The 24,142-nt window shown below is 40.9% G+C and overlaps 1 protein-coding gene and 1 long non-coding RNA gene across 2 annotated transcripts; both read left to right on the top strand.

Annotated features, from left to right (window-relative positions):
• Positions 1–11,022: 11,022 nt before the first annotated feature.
• LOC111958098 (RING finger and CHY zinc finger domain-containing protein 1) lies at positions 11,023–16,043 on the top strand. Its single transcript, XM_023979284.2, has 9 exons — positions 11,023–11,134; positions 11,987–12,106; positions 12,219–12,334; positions 14,088–14,166; positions 14,281–14,325; positions 14,506–14,564; positions 14,751–14,780; positions 14,938–15,058; positions 15,322–16,043. The coding sequence occupies exons 1-9, from the start codon at positions 11,084–11,086 to the stop codon at positions 15,496–15,498; spliced, it is 798 nt and encodes a 265-aa protein (XP_023835052.1). The 5' UTR covers positions 11,023–11,083; the 3' UTR covers positions 15,499–16,043.
• A 5,937-nt stretch (positions 16,044–21,980) lies between these two features.
• Positions 21,981–23,919, top strand: LOC111957512 (uncharacterized). Its single transcript, XR_011474727.1, has 6 exons — positions 21,981–22,069; positions 22,570–22,662; positions 22,895–23,080; positions 23,280–23,356; positions 23,471–23,545; positions 23,691–23,919. It is a non-coding gene; the product is annotated as an uncharacterized lncRNA (long non-coding RNA).
• Positions 23,920–24,142: the final 223 nt, after the last annotated feature.

The following is a 24,142-nucleotide window of genomic DNA, read 5'->3' on the forward strand; positions in this document are numbered from 1 at the left end:
ACTTTCTTTGTTCCGGCACCTATTTTCCTGGATCCGGTATCTCTTGCAACATGATTTATTTAAAAAAATAATCCCTGCTTGCACTGTAAACATTCTAATAAAAGCGATCAGAGTTAAATCAAGTTGCCTCCTCGCTATTTCTCACTCCCTCTAGAAAAACCATCACATAAAAGCGTGGTGATACTTCTGCGTAATCATCCTATCCACACTGAATTCAGACCTGATGTCTTATTTGTACATACAGGTTAAGGGACGGCCCGGCGGGGTAAGTAACTGTTCTTGAAACAGGTCTTACTGGTGGTCAGCTAGTGAAGAGGTCTGACAATTACATTCACTACAACAGTGAATGATGATGTTGATGTGTACAGTTGAAGTCGGCAGTTGACATTCACCTTAGCCAAATACATTTAAAATCAGTTTTTCACATTTCCTGACATTTAATCCTAGTAAAAATTCCCTGTCTTAAGTCAGTTAGGATCACCACTTTACTTTAAGAATGTGAAATGTCAGAATAATAGGAAAGAATGTTTTATTTCAGCTTTTATTTCTTTCGTCACATTCCCAATGGGTCAGAAGTTTACATACACTCAATTACTATTTGGTAGCATTGCCTTTAAATTGTTTAACTTGGGTCAATCGGTCCGGGTAGCCTCCCACAAGCTTCCCAAAATAAGTTGGGCAATTTTGGCCCATTCCTCCTGACAGAGCTGGTGTAACTGAGTCAGGTTTGTAGGCCCCCTTGCTAACACACTTTTTCAGTTCTGCCCATATATTTTCTATATGATTGAGTTCAGGGCTTCGTGATAACAACGCCAATACCTTGACTTTGTTGTCCATTTTGCCACAACTTTGGAAGTATGCTTGGGGGTCATTGTCCATTTGGAAGACCCATTTGCAACCAAGCTTTAACTTCCTGACTGATGTCTTGAGATGTTGCTTCAATATATCCACATAAGTTAGTTGCAAACTGTAGTCTGGCTTTTTTATGGCGGTTTTGGAGCAGTGGCTTCTTCCTTGCTGAGCAGCCTTTCAGGTTATGTCGATATAGGACTCGTTTTACTGTGGATTTCCTCTACTGTCCTCTACTGTCCTTTACTGTCCTCAATCTACACACAATACCTCATAATGACAAATCAAAAACAGTTTTTTAGACATTTTTGCAAATGTATTAAATATAAAAAACTGAAGTATCACATTTACATAAGTATTCAGTCCCTTTACTCAGTACTTTGTTGAAGCACCTTTGGCAGCGATTACAGCCTCGAGTATGACGCTACAAGCTTGGCACACCTGTATTTGGGGAGTTTCTTCCATTCTTCTCTGCAGATCCTCTCAAGCTCTGTCAGGTTGGATGGGGAGCGTTGCTGCACAGCTATTTTCAGGTCTCTCCAGAGATGTTTGATCGGGAACAAGTCCAGACTTTGTCTGGGCCACTCAAGGACATTCAGAGACTGGTCCCGAAGCCACTCCTGCATTGTCTTGGCTGTGTGCTTAGGGTCGTTGTCCTGTTGGAATGTGAACCTTCGCCCCCAGTCTGATGTAATGAGAGTTCTGGAGCAGGTTTTCATCAAGGATCTCTATGTACTTTGCTCCGTTCATCTTTACCTCGATCCTGACTAGTCTCCCTGAAAAACATCCCCACAGCATGATGTTTCCACCACCATGCTTCACCGTAGGGATGGTTCCAGGTTTCCTCCAGACATGGTGCTTGGCATTCAGGCCAAAGAGTTGAATCTTGGTTTCATCAGACCAGAGAATCTTGTTTCTCATGGTCAGAGAGTCTTTAGGTGCCTTTTGGCAAACTCCAAGAGGGCTGTCATGTGCCTTTTACTGAGGAGTGGCTTCTGTCTGGCCACTCTAACATAAAGGTCTGATTGGTGGACTGCTGCAGAGATGGTTGTCCTTCTGGAACGTTCTCCCATCTTCACAGAGGAACTCTGGAGCTCTGTCAGAGTGACCATTGGGTTCTTGGTCACCTCCCTGACCAAGGCCCTTCTCCTCCGATTGCTCAGTTTGGTCGGGTGGCCAGCTCTAGGAAGAGTCTTGGTGTTTCCAAACTTCTTCCATTCCAAAAATGATTGAGGCCACCGTGTTCTTGGGGACCTTCGATGCTGCAAAAATATTTTCCTACTCTTCTCCAGATCTGTGCCTCGAAACAATCCTGTCTCTGAGCTCTACGGACAATTCCTTCAAACTCATGGCTTGGTTTTTGCTCTGACATGCACTGTCAACTGTAGGACCTTATATTGACAGGTGTGTACCTTTCCAAATCATGTCCAATCAATTTAATTTACCACAGGTGGACTCCAATTAAGTTGTAGAAACAGCTCAAGTATGATAAATAGAAACAGGATGAACCTGAGCTCAATTTCGAGTCTCATAGTATGTAAATAAGTTATTTCTGTTTTTTCTATAAACCTGTTTTCGCTTTGTCATTTTGGGGTATTGTTTGTAGATTGCTAAGGATTTGTATTTATTTAATCCATTTTAGTATAAGGCTGTAACGCAACAAAATGTGGAAAAAATCAAAGGGTCCAAAGGCACTGTATGTGATTTCATGTGCATATGGTATGTAATGTTTTCCACACTTTTTTCACAAAAGAGGTAGGCCTACATAAAAAGGCACCTGATTTTCAGGATGATTAAGTGTATGTATGACTAATAAACGTCACACATTCTTGACATCCGTAGCACACTGAATGTAGCAGATAGACATTTCATGTCATTAGAGTTAAAGGACTGTAATACATTCTGTGCTCCAACAGCCTTGGCTCTGCCCAACTCCTGGCTTGTTCTGCCCACTATGCTTCATTTGCTCCCATTGAAAATGACACAGATGAACAATCGGGGTTAGTTATAAATACTGTATATTTGGTAAATCATTGGTTGCGTGCCGCTAGTTGCATCATGGGTGCCCCTCCAGGACACTAGGTGGCAGTAATGCGCTCACAAGCTACTCATAAGACAAATGAAGAAGACATAGTCCTGCTCTCCTGATTGAAGAAGGAGGGGTGACGTTTTTGAGGTTTGAAAGATGGTGGAAGCGGAAACACTGTTTGATTTGGATGGAGCGTTGCGTAAAGTTAATGGAAATGAGTGGAAAAATGTAGCATTGACGAATGGAGCAAAATGGGCTAAAGTTGTTAATGAAGATAGGCCTCGGTCTAACAATGCATCATTCCTTGTTGAAGTGTTTTTGGGAGATCCAGTTGCAGTCAAAGAGATAGTGGAGGTCACACTGGGAAAGGTGGAGTCAATCAAAGTGACCAGGAGTGGTATAGTACTGATTTATTGTACAATGAATAATATAAACGCAACATACAACAATTTCAAAGATTTGACTTAGTTACAGTTCATATATGGAAATCAGTCAATTTAAATAAATTCATTAGGACCTAATCTATGGATTCCACATGACTGGGAATAATATACCTTGGTCACACATACCTTAAAAAAAAGGTAGGGGAATGGTTCAGAAAACTAGTCAGTATCTGGTGTGACCACCATTTGCCTCATGCAGCGCGACACATCTCCTTCTCATAGAGTTGATCAGTCTGTTGATTGTGGCCTGTGGAATATTGTCTCACTCCTCTTCAATGGCTATGCGAAGTTGCTGGATAATGGCGGAAACTGGAACAGGCTGTTGTACACGTCAATCCAGGGCATCCCAAACATGATCAATTGATGACATGTTTGGTGAGTATGCAGGCCATGGAAGAACTGGGACATTTTCAACTTCCAGGAATTTTATACAGATCCTTGCACCATAGGGCCGTGCATCATCATACTAAAACATGAGGTGATGGCGCAGATAAATGGCATGACAATAGATCTCAGGATCGATGAAAATCAAATTATGTTAATTGTCCGTAGCTTATGCCTGCCCATACCATAACCCCATCGCCAACATGGGGAACTCTGGTCACAATGTTGACATCAGCAAACCGCTCACCCACACGACGTCATACATGCTGTCTGCCATCTGCCCGGTACAGTTGAAACTGGGATTCATCCGTGAAGAGCACACTTCTCCAGCATGCCAGTGGCTATCGAAGGTGAGCATTTGCCCACTGAAGTTGGTTACGACGCCGAACTACAGTCAGGTCAAGATTCTGGTGAGGATGACGAGCACGCAGATGAGCTTCCCGAAAGCTGAAAGTTTGTGCAGAAATTATTTGGTTGTGCAAACCGACAGTTTCATCAGCTGTCTGGGTGGCTGGTCTCAGACGATCCCGCAGGTGAATAAGCCTGATCTGGAGGTCCTGGGCTGGCGTGGTTACACGTGGTCCACATTTGTGAGGCCGGTTGGACATACTGCCAAGTCATCTAATACGACGTTGGAGGCGGATTATGGTAGAGTAATTAACTTTCAGTTCTATGGAAACAGGACTGGTGGACATTCCTGCAGTCAGCATGGTAATTGCATGCTCCCTGAAAACTTGAGACATCTGTGGCATTGTGTTATGTGACAAAACTGCACATTTTAGAGTGACCTTGTATTGTTCCCAGCACAAGGTGCACCTGTGTAATGATAATTCTGTTTAATTAACTTCTTGACACACCTGTCAGGTGGATGGACTATCTTGGCAAAGGAGAAATGCTCACTAACAGGGATGTAAACAAATTTGTGCACAACATTTGAGGTAAATGAGGTTTCTGTGGCTATGGTACATTTCTTGGATCTTTATTTCAGCTCATGAAACATTGGACCAACACTTTACATGTTGCGTTCATATTTTTGTTCAGATTTTATTTGAAGAACAAAAGGAAAGTGCATTGTGTCTCTGGGGAATTAAAGGAGTATGAAGAAATCTTTGATTTTCTGAACAGGGCACCAGTGAAAGGTGTCATCTCTGGCGACATGGTCGAATTTGAGACGGAAAATCTAAAGCACCAAGTACCAGGAGTAGGGGATGCACGTCGATTGAACCGTATGGTGAATGGAAGGAAAGAGGAAAGGCTATCGGTGCTATTGCTATTTGATCAAGCTGGGGTAAATGAGATACGCGGTGAGAGCTTATGTGAACAGACCGTTGCAGTGTCTTAAATGTAAAATGTTTGGCCACATGGCAAGTGCGTGCAGAAGGAATAAATATGTTGTGGAAGAGTCAGTGGATACACAATGCTGCTAATGTGGTGGGAACCACGTTCTCCCGTCCGTCAGGTCTCCTATGCAGAGGCAGTGCAAATAGCGGAAGGAATGGTAATGGATGTCTCACAACCTGCAGAAGGTGTTGTTCATCAGTTGAGGGATTCTGCAGCACTGATCGTGAAGAATGTGGATTTTGGTGATAAATTGTACAAGTCAAACTAACAAGAAATGTAAGAAACTTGGAGTAATTGTGAATGCAGCAAAAAGGTTTTTGGATCTCCAGGGGCCTTGTTTATCAATTATGCGTAGGCACAAATCTGTGTGTAAACCATGCGTGGAATCATTTCAGTGCAATGTGCGAGATTTATCAATATGAACGTTTGCTTGTGTTCATACATTTATACACAGCCATAACCGATGTGTACACACAATGCCAACTGTCGGAATAAGGGAACTGCTTGCCAATCATAGAATGGGGAAAATGTGTGAAATTGTGAGTAATAATTACATCATTTTTCAATTTCATTGTATTTCCATTGTGAATTCATGCAACATATATTGACAGGCTAACTATACTGTATCATAATTTGACCACCAGTGCATTTGTTACGATAATAATCCATAAAAAGCAGTCATTTGTTAAATTAGATGCATGGTTGTCAAATCATGACGCCAGTGATTTTCAGGTCGGAAAAGTCGGAGCTCTAGAAAGAGGCCCGAGTTCCTGAGTTGGAATTCCGTGTTGGATGACCGTTCAAACAGATTTTTCCAAGTTGGAGCTCGGTATTTTAAGCGAGTTCCATGTTGTCTTGAACGCACTGAAGTCGGAAGTCGGAGATTTTCGAGTTCCGAGCTCCCAGTTGTCGTGAACGCAATATTATCAAACAATCTTACGAGCATCATACACACACCGGTAGGAGATAACCATTGATAAATACCAATTGTTCTTAGCCTGAGAGCTTGTGCACGACCTTGTTTATTTGCATTTCAAAACGCCCCAAAATCATCCCTTTAAAGCCTGTGAAGAATATACAATGCTGTAGCATGAAATACAATGGCACAACCAAAAAAAGCTAAGAAAACTAAATATTTTCCAAGACTGAAATAAAGGATGCTAGTGTCAGAGATTGAGTACAACAAAAAGGTTTTATTTGGCTCGCTCAGTTGTGGCTACAAAGAGAGGACCATTAGGGGCGGCAGGTAGCCTAGTGGTTAGAGCGTTGGGCCAGTAACCAGAAGGTTGCTGGATTGAATCCCCGAAATGACAGATTAAAAATCTGTCGTTCTGCCCCTGAACAAGGCAGTTAACCCCCTGTTCCCCAGTAGGCTATAATTGTAAATAAGAATTTGTTCTCAACTGACTTGCCTAGTTAGATAAAGGTTAAATATACTTCAAATGAGCAGGCAACACTCACCGATAAGCCATCCATCCTCAACAGCTCCCTCCTGTAGGCATATATGCATACCTGCGGGAAGATGTTTGGGGGTGCTGCGATTTTTGTCAAGGGGGTCCGCAGATATTTGTTCTTACCCGAACTACAGACGTCTATATCGGTACACTAATACAGGACTGGCAAAGTGACGTTTTTTTTTCTTCAAAAAAAAAATTAAATTTTTTCATTGAGGGATGTGAGATGCAGATCGGCATGCTCCCGCTGAAAGTGGCTGTTGCCAAAACCCCGAGGGTGGATAGCACTATGATGTGCACCGGAATGGCATGTGTTTGCTTTTCTCAAGTAGGTCTTAAATCCTCGCAACTAACCTATAAGATTGGTTTTGAGAAACGATATCTGATGAACCAATCTGTACTTTCTGCAAAAAAGTCCCACAGGTCTCTAAAACCTCGCTCTCTGCGAAATGTTGCACATGTCAAATCTTCCAACAGAGGAAGATCAGCCATCTCTCATTCGATTTCCCATTATCTTTTATAGTATTTCAACAATGCTTTGACTTTAACACGTGCCTCTAATTTAACAAATTACTGTACTTTATATGGATTATTATTGTAACTGATGTGGTCAAATTATATATAGCTTGTCAAGATATGTTGCTTGAATTCACAATGGAAACAAAATTCAATTGAAAAATGATTTAATTATTAGGCCTACTCTCACAATTTCACAAATATTCAACATATATTTTCCCCATTCTACCCTTGACAAGCAGTTCCCTCATCCACCGCTTGGCACATGTCCGTTGGCATGGTCATGGCTGTGAGTACGTTTACACACACTCTCATACAAACGTTCATATCCCAAAAATTGTACCAAGGAATTTGTTTTTTAAACATATAAAATAATTGATCTTTCGTCTCTCTGTGTTTCATAATTTTCCTTCAATTTTCAAGAGGCTGAATGTATCTCACTGGAGAAACAATCGGAGCGAGCAAAACGGAACACCTCTGTCTCTGTATGTGTAGCCAATCTATCTGATGCTGTCTGGTCAAAAATAGTATAATATTTTTGCCGCCCATGACATTGAATGCAAGGGAAGCCAGCGAACATTTGGCCTTCCTTCATAATTTTGTAGTAGAATAATAGCCAATCCGCATTGAGCTAAACTGAGTGAGCTCAGCTGTGAATGATTCTTCTGCACCAAAGAAAAATGTCAAGGGAAGCCAGTTTGGATTTCGCTTCACACCAATCACATCAAAAGCCAAATGTCATTGATAGAAAAAAACTAAAATTGTTGTGTTGTTGTCCTCCAGTGTGTAGCTAACTAGCTAGCTAAAATAGGCTCTTCCCTAAATTAGCCATGGATGGAGATTGGGATTTGGACTTGTAGTTTTACTTAATTCTCTGGCCAATAATTATAACGACGATTCTGACCATAAATTCATACATTGTGCCCTTTCCTTACCTGAGACTATGTAAGTTCAATATGTAGCTAGATGTAGTAGGCTAATGTTAACTAGCTGGCTCATCGTTGCCAATGAAAGGAATTTAGGCTATCGAGCAAGCATTTTAGCCAGGTAGCCTAGGAGAACAAAAACTAAAAGTGTGTACCGTTTGACAGAGTACTAGATAATTTCAAAACAAGAGAGGAGGATGGCATTGGCTTTTCTCTACAAGTAGGGTCAGTCAACATGTTTCTACTTGCAAGCATGCATGCACACACACGCACACACAAACACACAAAATCCGTACCATGGACAGTAACATCATATTCAGCTTAAGTTGGACTAAATTGTTTTTAGTATATTTTAGTTGTCACTGTATTAGACTAAGCATATGTGATTTGATTATGTTGAAATGTTAAAGTTGAAATGGTGCTGGAAAAGTGGAAGCAGCTCCTTGTGTCCTTGCGACACGCGGTAACTCTCTGTGGTTCTAAATCAATAATTGTTTAGTAGTCCGAAAATGTCAGGAACGTTAACTTGCTTGACCATGCTGTAGGTCATATAACTGTTATATGCAATAGGCTTCATGGACTTCACAGGACAGAGGTTGCTCTACCATTTTTGTAATGAAACACAGGTGTGGTTAAATGTATTCTGCCACTATGTCTTCTTATTGTGTTGGCCTTAGGCCTATATATCACGTTGACAAGGCATATGAACTAACAGGTTATAGAGCAAACAACACAATTATCACAACACATAGGTTGTAATATGGCAAATAAATTCTGTCTTGGCTTCCCCAGGGATTTTACCCACCCACTGCTACTGTAAATATCACACTTTGCGTGGAAATGATCCCACACATGGTTTACGCACAGATTTGTGCCTACGCATGATTGATAAATGAGGCCACAGGACTTTACGGCTGAAACATTATGTGGTGTCCTCTGTCAATCACCATATTCTTATCGGCAGACTCAACAGCCTTGGTTTCTCAAATTACTGCCTCGCCTGGTTCACCAACTACTCAGACAGAGTTCAGTGTGTCAAATAGGAGAGCCTGTTGTCCGGACCTCTGGCAGTCTCTACGGGGGTACCACAGGGTTCAATTCTCGGGCCGACTCTTTTCTCTGTATATATCAACGATGTCGCTCTTGCTGCGGGTGATTCCCTGATCCACCTCTACGCAGACGACACCATTCTGTATACATCTGGCCCTTCTTGGACACTGTGTTGACAAACCTCCAAACAAGCTTCAATGCCATACAACACTCCTTCCGTGGCCTCCAACTGCTCTTAAACGCTAGTAAAACTAAATGCATGCTTTTCAACCGTTCGCTGCCCGCACCCACTCTCCTTCCAGACTCATATTAAACATCTCCAATCCCAAATTAAATCTAGAATCGGCTTTCTATTCCGCAACAAAGCCTCCTTCGCTTACGCCGCCAAACATACCCTAATAAAACTGACTATCCTACCGATCCTCGACTTCGGCGATGTCATTTACAAAATAGCCTCCAACACTCTACTCAGCAAAGTGGATGGTCTATCACAGTGCCATCCATTTTGTCACCAAAGCCCCATATACCACCCACCACTGCGACCTGTATGCTTTAATCGGCTGGCCCTCGCTACATATTCGTCACCAGACCCACTGGCTCCAGGTCATCTATAAGTCTTTGCTAGGTAAAGCTCCGCCTTATCTCAACTCACTGGTCACGACAACACACGCTCCAGCAGGTATATCTCACTGGTCATCCCCAAAGCCAACACCTCCTTTGGCCGTCTTTCCTTCCAATTCTCTGCTGCCAATGACTGGAACAAATTGCAAAAATCGCTGAAGCTGGAGACTTATATTTCCCTCACTAACTTCAACATCAGCTATCCGAGCAGCTATCCGATCGCTGCAGCTGTACATAACCCATCTGTAAATAGCCCATCCAATCTACCTACCTCATCCCCATATTGTTTTTATTTACTTTTCTGCTCTTTTGCACACCAGTATTTCTACTTGCACATCATCATCTGCACATCTATCACTCCAGTGTTCATTTGCTAAATTGTAATTACTTGCTACTATGGCCTATTTATTGCCTTACCTCCTTACTCCATTTGCACACACTGTATATAGACTTTCTCTTTTTTCTATTGTGTTATTGACTGTAAGCTTGTTTATTCCATGTGTAACTTTGTGTTGTTGTTTCTGTCGCACTGCTTTGCTTTATCTTGGCCAGGTCGCAGTTGTAAATGAGAACTTGTTCTCAACTGGCTTACCTGGTTAAATAAAGGTGAAATAAAAAAAATAAAAGTCTACTACTTAAGTCGTTTTTTGGGGTATCTGTACTTTACCTAAAAAAATGTTTGGCTACTTTTACTTCACTACATTCCTAAAGACAATAATATTCGTTTTATTATATATATTTTCCCTGACACCCAAAGGTACTCGTTACATTTTGAATGCGTATCAGGACAGGAAAATGGTCCATTTCATGCACTTATCAAGAGAACATCGCTGGTCATCCCTACTGCCTCTGATCTGGAGGACTCACTAAACCCAAATGCTTTGTTTGTAAAGAAAGTCTGCAAGTTGTACCCCTGGCTATCAGTAAATACAATTTAAAAAATAAAATTGTGTTGTTGGGTTTGCTTAATATAAGCTATTTGAAATATTTTTTTACTTTTGATACTTAAGTATATTTTTGCAATTACATTTACTTTTGATATTTAAGTATATTTAAAAACAAATACTTTCAGACTTTACACGAGTAGTATTTTACTGGGTGGCTTTTACTTTTACTTGAGTCATTTTCTATTAAGGTATCTTTACATTTACTTAAGTATGACAGTTGGGTACTTTTTCCACCACTGGAACATTGTAGGGAAGATGCGCTTCCCTTTCAGGCCCCAGAGCCTATAGAGATTGGAGTAGACCTTTGAATCTGAATAAAGGAGTACGTAAAAAAAAAAAAAAAAAAAAYGGGGGGGGGGGGTAATATCAGTACCTTGAACTTTTTTTTTTTTACCCTTTCTCTATTTTTCCGTCTTCTTCTGCCTGAAGTTCCCAAGTTTTCACCCCACACAGTAGGGACCGACATGCAACTTTAACGTATGTTTGCGGACCGCCAAAATACCATAGAAGAAGACGAAGAAGAATGGCTTCTCTGGTTGGATGCGAACACTACGTGCGCAGCTGTTTGTTGAAAGTGAGAAATAATTTTTATGAGCATGTGTTAATTCTACCAGATATTAAGACACATATGTTATTGATTGACTTATTTATGTTCACGTATGCTGCTTTGTGTAGCTAACGTGTTTTGCTCATAAAATACCTGTTATTAATTTAGCCAACTAATGCGTTAGCTTGCTGGCAATCTTAATTTACAATCTGAACGGGAGATGGATTTTCATATGTCAGGTCAAATGAAAAACCTTGTTTGGCAACCCATCAGGAAATGTATTTAACCAAGAAATCGGTGTAGTTGGAAATGTTGTATCTATATTTTACATGAATGTAGGATTGGTTTACTTTTTGTCATTCGTATATTATACTAGCTAGCTATCGCGGCTTGTCACCGGCGTTTTATTGTTTGTCAGCTAAAGTTAGCTACCTAAGTTCATATTGAATATATATTTTACATTCATCTAGCAGTTGTTCGCTTGGTGTCATTCGTATATTAATCCATTGATAACTGAGTAGCAATCGGCTTGTCACCGTCGAAAATGGTTGTCAGCTAGCTAGCGAGCTAAGGAAGTTCATGTCAGAATTAATTCTTTCATCATGAATAGAGGTAAGCCCAAGCCTGGTTACCCTCGCAAAGTTATTAAGGTTCTTAGAATAAAAAAACATGAACTGGCGCACACCCAGAAAAAATATTTTGTGTGGAGGTGCTGACTAACGGCGAAGAAACTATAAAAATAGAGTCGTAAACTCCCAGTTATTTATTTGATAAATTGCCGTTTTGGCATCACTGTGCCTTCCATCAAGGTTCTTGACACCAACAAATGAATGTGTTTTTTTAAATTAAGCCCGTTCCAAACTTGGTTATATCCCCCAGGCTCCGTGTTGTGGTAAAGCATATGTTTGTCGCCTGTGCCATGACGCTGAGGAGGACCATCAAATGGACCGCTTCCTGGTCAAAGAAGTGCAGTGCTCAGTCTGCACAACAGTACAACAGGTAATTATGTTAAAGGGGAACCGTTGTCTGTCACTGAGTCCCATCTATACTGTTCATTCAATATATCAATATGGTCCCATTATTTGTTTATTTCATCTGTTTTTTCTTTCAGGCACAACAAACTTGCGTGGAGTGTAATGTGACCTTTGGGGAATATTACTGTGATATCTGTCACCTGTTTGATAAAGACAAGAAGCAGTATCACTGTCAGCCCTGTGGAATTTGCAGGTGAGTAACTCTGCCCTGTTTGACTTTGTGTTACAACTAACATTCTCATATATAGCTCACCCATATTCATCAGCTGATATGTTTGACCAGCTGCTGGCCACCAGCATGTTTTAGATGTTAATTTTATTTGCATATTGGTGTCTTAAAACACTTGAATAGCGTAGCCACTATGTACAGTCGTGGCCAAAAGTTTTGAGAATGACACAAATATAAATTTTCACAAAGGTTGCTGCCTCAGTTTGTATGATGGCAATTTGATTATACTCCAGAATGTTATGAAGAGTGATAAGATGAATTGCAGTTAATTGCAAAGTCCCTCTTAGCCATGCAAATGAACTGAATCCACAAAAAACATTTCCAACGCATTTCGGCCCTGCCACAAAAGGCCCAGCTGACATCATGTCAGTGATTCGCTCGTTAACACATGTGTGAGTGTTGACGAGGACAAGGCTGGAGATCACTCTGTCATGCTGATTGAGTTAGAATAACAGACTGGAAGCTTCAAAAGGAGGGTGGTGCTTGGAATCATTGTTCTTCCTCTGTCAAACATGGTTACCTGCAAGGAAACACATGCCGTCATCATTGCTTTGCACAAAAAGGGCTTCACAGGCAAGGATATTGCTGCCAGTAAGATTGCACCTAAATCAACCATTTATCGGATCACCAAGAACTTCAAGGAGAGCGGTTCAATTGTTGTGAAGAAGGATTCAGGGCGCCCAAGAAAGTCCAGCAAGCGCCAGGACCGTCTCCTAAAGTTGATTCAGATCGGGGCAGCACCAGTACAGAGCTTGCTCAGGAATGGCAGTAGGCAGGTGTGAGTGCATCTGCACGCACAGTGAGGGGAAGACTTTTGGAGGATGGCCTGGTGTCAAGAAGGGCAGCAAAGAAGCCACTTCTCTTCAGGAAAAACATCAGGGACAGAATGATATTCTGCAAAAGGTACAGGGATTGGACTGCTGAGGACTGGAGTAGTCATTTTCTCTGATGAATCCCCTTTCCGATTGTTTGGGATATCTGGAAAAAAAGCTTGTCCGGAGAAGACAAGGTGAGCTCTACCATCAGTCCTGTGTCATGCCAACAGTAAAGCATCCTGAGACCATTCATGTGTGGGGTTGCTTCTCAGCCAAGGGAGTGGGCTCACTCACAATGTTGCCTAATAACACAGCCATGAATAAAGAATGGTATCAACACATCCTCAGAGAGCAACTTCTCCCAACCATCCAGGAACAGTTTGGTGACGAACAATGCCTTTTCCAGCATGATGGAGCACCTTGCCATAAGGGATAACTAAGTGCCTCGGGGAAACAAAACATTGATATTTTGGGTCCATGGCCAGGAAACTCCCCAGACCTTAATCCCATTGAGAACTTGTGGTCAATCCTCAAGAGGCGGGTGGACAAACAAAAACCCACAAATTCTGACCAACTCCAAGCATTGATTATACAAGAATGGGCTGCCATCAGTCAGGATGTGGCCCTGAAGTTAATTGACAGCATGCCAGGGCGGATTGCAGAGGTCTTGAAAAAGAAGGGTCAACACTGAAAATATTGACTCTTTGCATCAATTTCATGTAATTGTCAATAAAAGCCTTTGACACTTATGAAATGCTTGTAATTATACTTCAGTATTCCATAGTAACATCTGACAAAAATATCTAAAGACACTGAGGCAGCAGACTTTGTGGAAATTAATATTTGTGTCAATCTCAAAACTTTTGGCCACGACTGTACAGTTATGTTTTGTACTCCTGCAGGATCGGACCAAGGGAGAAATACTTCCACTGTGAGAAGTGCAATCTCTGTTTAGCCGGAGATCTAAGAGGAAATCACAAGGTGATTGGCCCTTATTATATCTGTTGCTTGTGCGTGAATTGTCAATGCAATACTGCTAATGCCATGGCTCTTGTCTTTCACTTGATTTATCGCTAATAGACTGTTTTGTTTCAGTGTGTTGAAAATGTTTCAAGACAGAACTGCCCAGTGTGTATGGAGGTAAGTTAGTGAATAGTAAGATCAGTAACACAATTGCTGTGCATTTCACTTTGTTAATGTAATTTAGTATACAATTGTGTAATATAGAAATTCACACAGCCTGTATTTGACAATTTCACCAGTAGTTCTCCTCTAATGGTTTCATAGATATATAATGTTTGTGTCTTCTCTCTAACTAAGGATATCCACACATCCAGAATAGGAGCCCAAATTCTTCCATGTGGCCATCTTCTACACAAGTATGACCTTTTCCTTATGATAAATACTCTCAAAACCTTTGTCATTAGCCTATAAGACCTACACAAGTTTGTATTGATGCCACTGTTAATCTGATGGATGATACAGAAGGTGCAATACTGGAGTCTTACTCTTGTCTTCTGGTAGAAGAAACCATTTTTAGAATGTTCACTGGTTTTGTTTTTCAGAACATGCTTTGATGACATGGTCCAAACTGGGTAAGGTCCATTGTCCTTTTTTCAAATATTGTGCTAGTTATGATATATTTATCCTAATTACTGTCATTAACTTATCAATCATATCATCTGCATGACATTCATATAAGCAATGACGATCTGCGTGACCAGGAATATGTCCTCTATATGTCCTCTTCAGTGCGTATCGATGCCCACTCTGTATGCACTCTGCTTGGAATATGGAGCACAACTGGGAGCAGATGGACAAGGAGATCACTCAGTCACCCATGCCCACTGAATACCAGGATGCCACTGTGAAGGTATGACACAAATGTATTCACTTTGAATGTGAAATGGAACTTTAAAAAGCAAAACACGATGACCTCAATTCTTGTAGTCCCTTGCGTTTTGGGGTAGTGTATTTACACTGATCTTGTATAGATTTACTTTGGCTTTATTTTATGACTCACTTCAGGCTTATATGTTCAAGGCATATTTAAACTTATTTTTAAGTTTCAGTATTGAGCACTACTTCTGCCTCACGACATGGTTTGGTCGGTCTCTCCTTCTCCCTGACCTGTAGATCATATGTAATGACTGCCAAACCCACTGTACGGTGCCTTTCCATGTTCTGGGAATGAAGTGCACTGGCTGTGGGTCCTACAACACAGCACAGAATGGTGGGCTGATACGGCAGCCCCAGGAACCACAGCCCCAGGAGCCAGAGCAGCAGCCCCAGTCTCCAGTGCCAGAACCATAGAATTAGAATATGTATCATTTTAATTCCATTGGGACTCCACCCCCTAGTTCTCTATGCTCCACATTACTTCCCCAGTCTACGCAAGACTTAACTACACTATCCACCTCTTTCCCAACATTGATCTGCCAAGAGTACAGGTAGTCATGCCTGGGTTCCAGAACCTGGTGCCAGGACCTCAGGGAACCAAACTTGGATCCCTCTCCTAATGTGTTGTACAGCAATTTTGGGATTTAATTTCTGTTATTACATGGCTATTGATCCATTTGTTTCTCAGATAAAAGCCAGCATAAGAGAATTGTGAATGAGGAATTAAATAGTCAGCCACACATCATTTATTTCCCATTTTGTCCCAAGTTGGAATGGATTCATGTGTGTCAGTAATGCTTTCACCAAATGATTTAGATTTTTGTTGGGGTTAAGAATGCTGTTATGTGAGGAGTTTGTAAAGCACTACAATGTTTGACTGGCTTTGCGTTTCTATAAACCTATGTAAATGCTTCAGACTGACATTTTTACAATGGTAATGTATTCCAATGTCTGTTTGCAAAACTCAGGTATTTGAAATAGTTTAGATACAGTTCAACATCAAATTGTGTTCATTCCATGTTTGAGTTGAATATGAATTTCTGATTAGACGAGTGAATTATCTTGAGTAACACGTATGTAAATTATTGCATAATTACTACAGTTAGTCAATGGCTGTTGGCAACTATCTCACTCCATGCTTAGCTCATATTGTCAGTATTGTCGCTCAAACATGAGAGAAATAGAGTGAAAATATTGCATCTGTATTGCCTTTGGTGTCATTCATTGATGCAGGTTTTGGGATTTGGTGACATTTACTGTAACGACTAATACATACCATGATTGTGCTGAATGATGTTATTTAAGATTTGCATCACAGTAATTCCGAAATAAATATATAAGATAATAGTAGCTGTATAGTGTTCTTTACAAAAATTGCAATGAACATTCTGTGAAAAATATACAGTTGAAGTCAGAAGTTTACATACACTCAATTAGTATTTGGTAGCATTGCCTTAAACAATTTAAACTTGGGTCAAATGTTTTGGGTAGCCTTCCACAAGCTTACCAGAATAAGTTGGGTGAATTTTGTCCCATTCCTCCTGACAGAGCTGGTGTAACTGAGTCAGGTTTGTAGGCCTCCTTGCTCGCACAAGCTTTTTCAGTTCTGCCCACACGCTTTGTGATGGCCACTCCAATACCTTGACTTACACATCTATAAGCCATTTTGCCACAACTTTGGAAGTATGCTTGGGGTCATTGTCCATTTGGAAGACCCATTTGCGACCAAGCTTTAACTTCCTGACTGATGTCTTGAGCTGTTGCTTCAATATATCCACATAATTTTCCTCCCTCATGATGCAATCTATTTTGTGAAGTGCAACAGTCCCTCCTGCAGCAAAGCACCCCCACAACATGATGCTGCCACTCCGTGCTTCACGGTTGGGATGGTGTTCTTCGGCTTGCAAGCCTCCCCCTTTTTCCTCCTAACATAACTATGGTCATTATGGCCAAACAGTTCTATTTTTGTTTCATCAGACCAGAGGACATTTCTCAAAAAAGTACGATATTTGTCCTCATGTGCAGTTGCAAACCGTAGTCTGGCTTTTTTATGGTGGTTTTGGAGCAGTGGCTTCTTCCTTGCTGAGCGGCCTTTCAGGTTATGTCGATATAGAACTCATTCTACTGTGGATATAGATACTTTTGTACCCGTTTCCTCCAGCATCTCCACAAGGTCCTTTGCTGTTGATCTGGGATTGATTTGCACTTTTCACACCAAAGTATGTTCATCTGTAGGAGACAGAACGCATCTCCTTCCTGAGCGGTATGATGGCTGCGTGGTCCCATGGTGTAAATACTTGCGTACTATTGTTTGTACAGATGAATGTGGTACCTTCAGGCGTTTGGAAATTGCTCCCAAGTAAGAACCAGACTTGTTGTTTTTTCTTTTTCCTTGGCTGATTTCTTTTGATTCTCCCATGATGTCAAACAAAGATGCACTGAGTTTTAAGGCAGGCCTTTAAATACATCCACAGGTACACTGCCAATTAATTCAAATGACATGACTTGAATTTGAGAATGATGAATAGAAATTATCTAGCCAGGTTTTGTAACGTTTTATCACTCATTTTGTGGCACACTAGACAGTAGCCTCGCCCTAGCAAAAACGTGCAACAGATTGGCTAGTGAAACGCACTCTTTCCTCTGATTGGACCAACAAACTGTCTATCAACACGTCGGGTGAGCTATTGAACAGATTGCTGATTTAATGTACAGACAGTGTTGATTCGTCATTCAGAGCCCCACCTGTTTAGCTATAAATAAAATAAAACTTTAAGTGTTTAACCTGATTTGCATGTTATTTTGGCATTTGTGTCACACATCAGTTTGCAAACAATGTAAAAAAAAAAAAATGAGTTAATAAAGCCGCATACAAACATGGTCTCTCTTTTTCTTAAGGCAGCTCCAAAATGCAGGCGTTCCAGCCTACCTCAATGCTTTCTGCAGAAAATACATAGCGTAGGGGTTGGTAATGTTCTCTAGTTGTGCCGTGATTGGCTCAGTGTTCTGTCACTCATGGGGACACTACGTCACTGCAAAATCTACGGGTAGAGCTCGAAAATGAAAGCCCCTTGGGTGCTGCAATAGAGTTACATTAGAAGTGCCCATCCAAGAAGGCTCAATGTCTTTGGCCACAGATAAAAGATACTATTCAGTGGAGTGGGTGTGTGGTCCAAGTCTGCGTTTAAGGGTCTCTTTTCCGAGCTTAAAAGGTTAAACACATAGGCCATGCTATAAATCCAGCATGACTTCTGCTGTGTTCAAAACAACTGGAAACTTGTAACTGGGAAATCTCAGACTTCAGTGAGTTCAAGACAACTGGGAACTGAGGGAAAAAAATAGCTCCGACTGGGAAAATACGCTTTGAACAGTCATCCAACTCCGAATTCCAAGTTGATCTCGGGCCTCTTTTTAGAGCTCCAACCTGAAGATCATTGACGTCATGATCCGACTTTGTTTTTTTCCAAGTTCCCAGTTGTCTTGAAAGCACCATAAATCCAGAGAATGCCAGACTTTGATGACAAAGTTTGATGACAAAATTTGCCCACAAAGGACCACTGCGCTGCCTTCCTGTTCAAGTGAGCACTGCACAACAACGTGAGTCCAAAAATGTCTTGTATGCTGCTGCATAAATTATGTAATATGCCAGGGAGATATGTATACTGTAGCTAAGAAGGTAATACTAAGTATGTTGTGTAGTAAGCTGTTAATTGCCTATGTGCCTCACCCTAATAATTTGGTCCCTTTCCCTCTTCTAACTTAGCCTACTGTCTTCCCAGACAACTGGGAACTCGGAAAAAAACTATCTCCGACTGGGGGGGGGGGAAAACGTTTTGAACGGTCATCCAAATCTGAATTCCAAGTCGGGAACTCGGGCCTCTTTCTAGTCCTCCAACTTTCTGATTTGCAGATCACTGACGCATTGATTTGACCCAATTTTTTCCCTGAGATCCCAGTTGTCTTGAAAGCGCCATGTGTCCTGTCCCTGTCATTCTGGTTGTGCATAATAAGACGTCGGCCGCCCCCAGTGCGCGTAGAAATACAGTCGTGGCCAAAAGTTGAGAATGACACAAATATTAATTTTCACAAAGTCTGCTGCCTCAGTGTCTTTAGATATTTTTGTCAGATGTTACTATGGAATACTGAAGTATAACTACAAGCATTTCATAAGTGTCAAAGGCTTTTATTGACAATTACATGAAGTTGATGCAAAGAGTCAATATTTTCAGTGTTGACCCTTCTTTTTCAAGACCTCTGCAACCTCCCCTGGCATGCTGTCAATTAACTTCTGGGCCACATCCTAACTGATGGCAGCCCGTTCTTGCATAATCAATGCTTGGAGTTTGTCAGAATTTGTGGGTTTTTGTTTGTCCACCCGCCTCTTGAGGATTGACCACAAGTTGTCAATGGTATTAAGGTCTGGGGAGTTTTCATCAAAATATTGATGTTTTGTTCCCCGAGGCACTTAGTTATCACTTTTGCCTTATGGCAAGGTGCTCCATCATGCTGGAAAAGGCATTGTTTGTCACCAAACTGTTCCTGGATGGTTGGGAGAAGCTGCTCTCGGAGGATGTGTTGGTACCATTTCTTTATTCATGTCTGTGTTCTTAGGCAAAATTGTGAGTGAGCCCACTCCCTTGGCTGAGAAGCAACTCCACACATGAATGGTCTCAGGATGCTTTACTGTTGGCATGACACAGGACTGATGGTAGCGCTCACGGTCTTCTCTGGACAAGCTTTTTTCCAGATGCCCCAAACAATCGGAAAGGGGATTCATCAGAGAAAATTACTTTACCCCAGTCCTCAGCAGTCCAATCCCTGTACCTTTTGCAGAATATCCATCTGTCCCTAACGTTTTTCCTGGAGAGAAGTGGCTTCTTTGCTGCCCTTCTTGACACCAGGCCATCCTGCAAAAGTCTTCGCCTCACTGTTCGTGCAGATGCACTCACACCTGCCTGCTGCCATTCCTGAGCAAGCACTGTACTGGTGGTGCCCTGATCCAGCAGCTGAATCAACTTTAGGAGACGGTCCTGGCGCTTGCTGGAATTTCTTGGGCGCCCTGAAGCCTTCTTCACAACAATTGAACCGCTCTCCTTGAAGTTCTTGGTGATCCGAGAAATGGTTGATTTACGTGCAATCTTACTGGCAACAATATCCTTGCCTGTGAAGCCCTTTTTGTGCAAAGCAATGATGACGGAATGTGTTTCCTTGCAGGTAACCATGTTTGACAGAGGAAGAACAATGATTCCAAGCACCACCCTCCTTTTGAAGCTTCCAGTCTGTTATTTGAACTCAATCAGCATGACAGAGTGATCTCCAGCCTTGTCCTCGTCAACACTCACACCTGTGTTAACGAGAGAATCACTGATATGATGTCAGCTGTGCCTTTTGTGGCAGGGCCGAAATGCAGTGGAATTTTGGGGGGGGGATTCAGTTCATTTGCATGGCTAAGAGGGACTTTGCAATAAATTGCAATTCATCTGATCACTCTTCATAACATTCTGGTGTATATGCAAATTGCCATCATACAAACTAAGGCAGCAGACTTTGAAAATATATAGTTGTGTCATTCTCAACTTTTGGCCACGACTGTAGGCTACATGGCCTGTAAGAGAAAATTATTGCTCAATGTATTAACAGTGGTGGAAAAAGTACTCAATTGTCATATTTGAGTAAAAGATACCTTAAAAGAAAATGACTCAAGTGAAAGTTACCCAGTAAAATACTACTTGAGTAAAAGTCTAAAAGTATCTAGTTTTAAATGTAGTGGTTAAAAAAATTACTCGATTTGTCATACTTGAGGAGAAGTACAAAGTAAAAGTAACACATCAAATTCCTTATATTAAGCAAACCAGATGGAACGATTTTCGACCACACTCAGACATAATTTACAAACACAGTAGTTGTGTTTCGTGAGTCCGCCAGATCAGAGGTAGTAGGGGTTACGTTATATTGATAGGTGCCATAATTCTGTCCTGCCTGAGCATTCTAGATGTAATGAGTACTTTCAGGTGTCAGGGAAAATGCATGCAGTAAAAATAAAATTTTATTATTTAGGAATGTAGTGGAGTAAAAGTAAAAGTTGTCAAAAATATAAATAGTAAAGTACATATACTCCAAAAAACGACTTAAGTAAAAATACTTTTAAGTACTACTTAAGTACTTTACACCACTGTGTATTAATGTTGATGAAATATTAATAATCATTAAGTCTTATTAAGAAAAATCTACCAATGTAACAATGTATGTGGAAATTGCCTTTGTAGAACCAGTTTATTGGTTGTAATTGTCAATTGGGTAATTGTATGGTCCCGGGAGAGGCAGTGCTTATATGTACCTGTTTGAGCTCCTTTTAGGCTGCGTTTAGACAGGCAGCCTAATTCCGATATTTTTCCCCACTAATTGGTCTTTTGACCAATCACGTCAGATATTTTTCAGAGCTGATCTGATTGTTCAAAATACTAATTAGTGGGGGGGGGGGGGGATATCAGAATTAGTCTACCTGTGTACGCAGCTTTAGACAGAAACGATTTCTCAACGGGGGGAGGCTGTGCAGTTTGCTCTCTACCTGTGTCCCTCAGAACAGGTTAAGCCAGATGCAATGTCTTTTGGGCTATTTCCCATGCATATTTGGTCAATCTTCTTGCATGATATGGCACTTTCACCATTGGACATCCAAGACTTGTAAATAAATCTACACTCTAAAAATAAAAGGTTCGCTGCAGGATCCTGCAGGTTAATTTAAGCACCTTTCAGGTTAATTTAAGCACCTATACTCTGCCATCAGTTCGTTTCTGAACCTTTGTCGACTTAAGGGGTGCTTTGAAGAACACTTTTCAGAAGAGAAGTTCGTTTTGGAACCAGCAGTGGACTCGTGCATATAATTAAAATTGAGAACGTTGCTCAAAAGAGGAAGCCTGAAGCGCGCGGTTTGTTGGAGAGACGGGACAGATAAGAGATGACTTGCAACAGATCGACGTGAAAGGTGGGTGAACCTTATAAGATAATAATTAATCAAACTACTATCAAATAATTAAAAGCAATACATGTAATATTTATTTTTCATCAGCTAGCCAAGCTACATTGCCTGTAATGTTAGCTGGTAATTGTAGAACGTTAAGTGTTGGTACGTTTTAGCTAACGTTAGCTAGCTAGATTCAATATTGACAAATGTTAGTCCTCATTTAAACCCATGATACTCTCATCATTGTGTGTGTGTGAGAGCCTGAGCCTGTCTCCATACTCTCCTTCTCAATGTGTGCAAAGCTCTTATTCAAAAGTACCCCTTGTTGAGAGGGCTATGTAAGGGCTATGTAAGAATTCTTCAGTGTTCCTACTTATTAATTCACACTAATAACCTTTTACCACCATTGTGCCTACCCACCCCATAAAGTGCTAGCTTGAATTTTTTTCTTCTCACTGCTCCTCTGACCTCGGTCCCAATAATATGTCATGACATTTCTCCTCTCTACATTTTATTTTAAGGAGGCAAGGCATGATAGAGAATAAATACAAAAAAGAACGTCAGCCGCTTGCTCACGTTGCAAAAGTACAGGAAATGCAGAAGAGGTTTGGGAGGTAAGGGGGAAAAAATAAGCCCAGATGACACTGAAAATGAAGACCCAAGGAAATTGCATATAAATAATTGCCAATATTTAGTGTGTCAAAGTCGAACTGCTGATCCCAGATCAGTTTTTAAGAGCATAAATAAGATTGTATGAACAGGTGGAGACCTGATATGGGACATTTAGCCTTTTTCTATAGACTTTGTTTGATGCTGTATGTATCAATATTTATATTTGATTTTCAGATTGAGACTGGTGAGGATTCATTCAGTCAGAAGTTACATGTTGAAAAGATGCAGGTGGAGTGCCAAAAGAGACCTAAGTTCCCTACAAGGCAAAAATGAAAAGGACTGAAAAATATAAATTTTTCTGAAACAAGGCACCAAGGACATCTTAAAACAGTAACCCGCACTCTATTTTTTTTAGCCATTGTAAGTAGTCAAAAAGTCTGACATAAATAAATGGTCAAAACTAATGTAACATAGCCAAGTACTGTCATCTGAATCCAAGATATGATGCATTATAAACAAATTGACTTAAGATTTTCTCAGATGAGAATCAAATCCGGTATGGATGTGGACTGAAAGATTATGTTTGGATTCTGCACAATGGCCGACAGAATCATTGCAGAAACTGAGAAGAGGGGTGTGGCTATGGAGTTGCTGAATCTCTACAAGACACTTCTCACACGGAGGAGGCTCACAATGGTAATTTTTTTAAATCAATGTTACTGCATGTAAAATGTACCCTTAACAGTATGCAGCCGTTCTAATTCTATTGATTGTAATCCAGCCTTTTTATTACACACCCTCTAATTTAAGGTTTGAAGGTCACTGCAGCCATTTTGTGCCTCTTACCTCTTCAAAGAAGATCCAAGTGGCTGTACGTCAGACAGGGTATGTATTTCCCAGCAGACAAATAAATAAATGCAAAGTTAGTGCTGTGCTCAATTAAGTTACTGTTTGAAATATGACTTGAGTAACCTTTGACTTTTTTTATTTTTACTTCTTGCAATATGTAAAATGTCCTATCACTTACCAGAACAATAGAGGGGAATCCCTGTTCAGATGAAAGCCACATCAAGCTCTTCCTGGATGGAGAAAAGCCGGAGGACATCTCCATGGGATTGGGAGTGGCAATGGGGGTCATTTCCTTCATATTGAGTATGCAGCATCAGTAAAAAGCACTAGGCTGTTAATTCAGAAATGTGTTCTGGGAATTGATGAGGGGTTAAATTACCAACAATTGTTGTATGAATGGCAAACTTTTTGCTGTAGAAGGATAAGGGAAATCTGAGATTTCTGTGATGTTTGCAAGTGAATGTGACTTTAGTCGATAAAATTAAGTTTGCCACTCAATGTAATTTGTATTGTTACAATTCATAATAGATTACATAGGACAGGTTCCTACAGGAACCTTAACACCCTAAAAAGGTGCTTTGAGGAAACTTTAAAAGGTTCCTCAGGGAAAAGGTTCCTGGAAGCACCATAAGG

The sequence above is a fragment of the Salvelinus sp. IW2-2015 genome, linkage group LG33 (assembly GCF_002910315.2).
Source record: "Salvelinus sp. IW2-2015 linkage group LG33, ASM291031v2, whole genome shotgun sequence".
NCBI lineage: Eukaryota > Metazoa > Chordata > Actinopteri > Salmoniformes > Salmonidae > Salvelinus > Salvelinus sp. IW2-2015.

Excerpts from the sequence above, each read along its gene's own strand:
- LOC111958098 (XM_023979284.2), top strand. The coding sequence starts at position 11,084 with ATGGCTTCTCTGGTTGGATGCGAACACTACGTGCGCAGCTGTTTGTTG. Across the intron at positions 12,335-14,087 it reads CAGCCCTGTGGAATTTGCAG|GATCGGACCAAGGGAGAAAT; the intron begins GTGAGTAACTCT and ends GTACTCCTGCAG. Across the intron at positions 14,781-14,937 it reads GATGACATGGTCCAAACTGG|TGCGTATCGATGCCCACTCT; the intron begins GTAAGGTCCATT and ends TGTCCTCTTCAG.